Below are 5,287 nucleotides of genomic sequence, written 5' to 3'. Positions count from 1 at the left end.
ATATAAAATATTTTCTTTTAAATTTATTGCTATTAATAAAAAAGGAAATATACTGAAACATAAATATACTTAATATTTTACCGTCATTATAAAAAATAAAGATTAACAAACTCTAATGGGAATATATAAATTATTATTAAAACTTATATTTAATTTTTCAAAATTTTTCTTTATTGCATCAATGAAATTTAATATTTATTAATTTCAACTTTGTTGCCTATTTTTGATTTAGATCACAATATATGTACTTTTTATTTTTATGTATTTATTTATGTATTTTATTACAAAATTATTGCATTTTAAATAATGGTCACAAAAATATTCAAACATATTATAATTTTATTTTCTACATATTGAGTAAATATACATAAATATAAATAAATAAAGAAATACTACATTATGTTATATTAAAATAAAATAATTAAATTTATATATATATTATATATTATAAATACAAATTCATTTTTTTCTAGATGCTGATCTGAGCATGGGTGCAGGCGCAGCTGGAGGCTCAGTTCTTACTTTATCAGGATCGGGAGTAGGTGGCGTACTTTCACAACATTGTGCTATCTGTGGTGATCGCGCAACTGGTAAACATTATGGTGCTGCTTCTTGCGACGGTTGTAAGGGTTTTTTTCGACGATCAGTTAGAAAGAAACACGAATACACTTGCAGGTTAGTAGAACTTCTTTTATTTTTCTTTTAGATTAGACTATTAAGAATTCTGAATTTAGATATCTCTTTATATCATATTGAATGATATTTTATGATATCGCAGACAAAGTACAAAATTAGTATAAATACAAAAAAATATATATATAAATATAAAATGAAATATATTTTGATATTATATTTGATATAATTAACTATAATTTTTTTCACATGTGACATTGATTCAATCTAGAATTGCAGTGTTTATTCAATAATTGTTGAAATTAAAATAAATAATTAAAATAAAATAATTAAATTTTACTATAAAATTATAAACAAAATATATAATAATTTATAATCATAGTATCAATATCAATAAAGTATAACGGCATGCATTAATTCCCACTTATATCATCTAATAATTACATATATATTTTACTATTAATCATATATTTTAATTCTAAGATGTTTTATGAATTTATGAATATTTTACATTTTATGTATAAAATCTTTATGACATTTTTAAACTATTAAACAAGATAGATACTTATCAAATATATATAATAAGATAAACATATGTATATGTAAATGTATATGTAAATGAGTTCATCACTTGTCCTCAAATCTCTTAAATGCAAACATTCTAAAGCCTGGTTTCAAAAATAGAAATATTCTTTGATCATGTAAGTTATTAACTACTATGCAAGCAAATATGCAAGAATTTGAAAATATCGGATCAAGAGAGAACAATTGAAATTAGTTTTTATTTTAAAAAGATTTCACTTTTTGAAAAGTGAAAAAAAAATTTTTTTTAAAAATATTCATTTTATAATAATTATATCATATATTTGATTATTATTTATATTTTATTCTTTATAATTGTATAATTCTTGAAAATTCTGAAATTATCGAATTCTAAGATGTTTTCCAATTTGATCCGATTCTATCGATGTTTTCAACATTTTCGGATTCTGTATGTATAATATAAATAAAACATAACAAAAGTACATATTTTAATCCAACTATTCAAAATATATTTCGTAATTACATATGAATTAAAATATTTCATTTCATCAAAAATCTTTTTTAAAAAATCATATTATATACCATATCAAGATTCTAATCCTATTATTAATATTTAAAAACAAAACAAATATAATACAACAAAAGAAATATAATAAAAGTTATATAAAAAAATATCTATGTCTAGTCTACATATAATATCAAATTTAATTCAAAAAAAAAATTCTAAAAAAGATCATTTGCTTTTAAATTCTAATTATTCATATTCTTTCTTTAAATATATAATTGAAAAAGAAACTTGATTCAAATATTAATAAGAAGAAATTAATTATTAAAAAAATTATTAAAGCTCTAATATAATTATATAATATAGCTATGTAATATAATATAGTATTAGTATTGATAAAAAATAATAACAATTAATATACATTACTACTTTTTTTCCACATAAGTTCTAATAGTTCATAAATTTCTATCTTTCAGTAGAAAAATTGAGTATTATGAATATATTCAAGATTGATTAATCGATATTATTAAAGATACAATAAATACCGATATGATTTTTTTTTCTAAAAATAAAATTTTACCTGAATATATTTTTTATACACTAAAAATATATATACAAGGATGTTATGATTATTTTTAAATGTTGTTAAATAGAATAAAAATAGAAATTAAATAGAATAAAAAAAAATATAATTATTTTTAAAAATCTAATTTTTATCTAATAAATAATAAATTAGTTCTTAATTATTTCACATTTGTCACATATTTGAAATATCATTTTTCTATGTTTAAATATTAAATATTAAATAACTAATAATAACTAATAATATTTTAATTTATCATTAAAAGCTTAAAAGCTTAAAAGCTCTATCTTTTATTTGAAGTGATGACTGATAAATTTTTATTACTAATTGATAACATTTTTTATCGATAACATATTTTAATAATAAAAATCGTTAATAATAAATAGAAATTCAATAAATAGATGTAATATTAAAATTTAATTTTTATCGATTAAATTGTATTTCTTTTTTAATAATAAAACAATATTGTTGCATCTGATAAATACTTGATTTCCTATAATATTTCTTTATTTATAGATTTTTTTATAGTCCCTTAATTTATTTATAATTATTTACATGATACTAATTTACTTATAATTAAAAAATTAAATTACTTATACTAAGCGATATCATATTTATTCAAAAAACAAAGAAGAATATGACTGTTCTGTTTTGTTGTTCTGTATATATATATATATATATCTATTTATACATTATAATTTCGAATTATCAAAAATTAAATTATTACGAACGATAATAATAATATTAATATTTTTTGATAACTCTTATATTTATCAGAATTGTTATGTTCATCATATTAATAATAACAATAATGATAAAAATAACTTAAAATCATCTTTGTAACTACATTTCTTTGGTCATTTACAAATTCAACATGATAAAAAATGAAATATTTATGATAAATAATTATATAAATTGATGTGTATTAACTATCTGCAAATTAATTTAATTTAATTTTCATGTAATTAGATCATGGATAAAACACGAAAGATATTATATACAAAAAAAAAATCTTCATACATTAACTTACAAAAGAAATTTATCTTAAAAAATCTGAGAAATATGATGATAATATTTAAAATTTGAAAATCTGTATATATAGAATGTATATTATATACAAAGTAATTTATTTTTGGAAATCTATTTAAATTCAATGATATTAATCTTCGAATTCTAATTTATTTTCTTCATTTTGTATTTTATTTTCGTATGTAGTTTTGAAAATATCTTTTACAATAGAAAGCATTAAAATTTGATTTTATTTTATATCATTATGAAGTTATATTTTTAAAAAACGAAAATAATATTAAAATTTTAAAGATTGGTTTATTATCTCAAAGTGATATTCTAATGATAAACATATTATTCCATATATAATTCATTATTTATCATAGTATTTTATATATATAAAACAGAATGTTATATACATAAACAAAATTATTATTTTGATAGTACAATTTATTAATCAAACTTAAATAAGATATTGTCATGAAAATTTCTATAACTGACTGTATTTAAATACAAAAATCTTGTTTTTTATATTATCTATCTAGTATTGTTTCTTGTAATGATTAAAAAATAAATTTTAAAATTAAATAAAAATTAATTTCACATAAATACAGATATTGTACTTTAATAATAATTTAAAAAATGTTATGAATCAATGAATAATATTTATTTGCCTCCGCAATAATAATATTATAGTATTGTATTAGTTTTGGTGGATATAAACTAATAATTGGACGCTTGTCGAATGCTCTTTGACAGATGCCGTAACAAGTGGTATACTTCTTAAAGATGAATAGACTGTAGTTATACGTGCGGAGCGCATGTCTATCAGAAAGCAAGGTCTCTCAAAGTCACAGATAATCGTGTCCCACGATCAGAGTACGATGAGGTGTTAGAATAAAACTAATGTGATTATTGATGGTGAAACTACGATGTGTTCACAATGAAATCTTCTTAATAAGTGACATCCGTGCCCTCAGAAAAATGCCTTTTTAATTCAATTGGGAGGGTATATTTTCTCAATAGAGCACATCAATAATATTGCTGCAGATATCCGATTCGCAATACCAAATTCAAGGAAATTTCTCGCTTGGATAGTGATCTGTATATAAAGATCTCACGATAAACAGGAACCGATCGGCGCATCTCTCTTATAGTTTCTCGAATCAGAACAATGTTATTTGTATTTGAATCAATCGCGTCTGGAATATGTTACTATTAGGATCGATTCAGCTAATCTGAAATATATAATCATAAATATATACGTCAAAATATACAAGTATCGGCAAATTCTCAAAGACAGTTTTCTCAGATAATATCTTTCTTTATTAAAAAGAGTTTTTTTTATAAAATTTCTCCGAATATAGTATGTAATATAGTATTTATTAATATAGTATTATAAATCTCGCGAATAGGACTCTCAAACGATATTAACCTTTTATTATTCCATTCTCAATTGACATAAATTTCATGTGTTCTCACATTGATCCAAAATAAGTACAAGGATACATTCGTTAATATTTTATAGAAAAATATGCATATGTATAAAGTTCTCATACAGGAACACTTATAAAATGCAATAAATAACATTTTCTAATAAAATTTTATTATTTATTTCATGACCACATTCATTTTTAAGTAAAATAACCAGCCATATATATTTTCTTTAACTCATAAAAATTCATACAATATAGGGTTAATAGTGATTCCGTTATGATAATATTAGATTTCATATTGCAATTATTATTAAATAAACAACTAGAAAATTCGAATGAAATTTAAAAAAGTTATATCCTAATCCTTCTTATCTCAATCAAAGTAAATTTTCATTTATATAATCTGTTAAAATTTTTTATTTGACTAAACATTTTATGAATTTTATAAATTTTAAGGATCAATAATTTTTTGCAAAATATACTAATTAATTAAAAAAAAATACTAAAATGTATTAAGACAAAAAATATATATTTACTATAAATTTGTTGCGTAAATTCTTTTTTGTCAAAATTTTTTAG

General features: G+C 19.8%; 1 protein-coding gene across 3 annotated transcripts in view; it reads left to right on the top strand.

Moving 5' to 3' along the window:
- The window catches only part of LOC102671005 (hepatocyte nuclear factor 4-gamma-like), a 108,987-nt gene that overhangs the window by 82,409 nt on the left and 21,291 nt on the right, over window positions 1–5,287 (top strand). For all 3 annotated transcript variants that reach the window (XM_006623766.2, XM_006623767.2, XM_006623768.2), the window contains exon 2: window positions 474–675. In XM_006623766.2, coding sequence (XP_006623829.1) covers window positions 474–675 — 202 coding nt within the window. The remainder of the gene's footprint in view (window positions 1–473; window positions 676–5,287) is intronic.

Source organism: Apis dorsata, unplaced genomic scaffold, assembly GCF_000469605.1.
Source record: "Apis dorsata unplaced genomic scaffold, Apis dorsata 1.3 scaffold_943, whole genome shotgun sequence".
Classification (NCBI taxonomy): Eukaryota; Metazoa; Arthropoda; class Insecta; order Hymenoptera; family Apidae; genus Apis; species Apis dorsata.
This window is presented reverse-complemented; position numbering and strand designations above follow the sequence as displayed.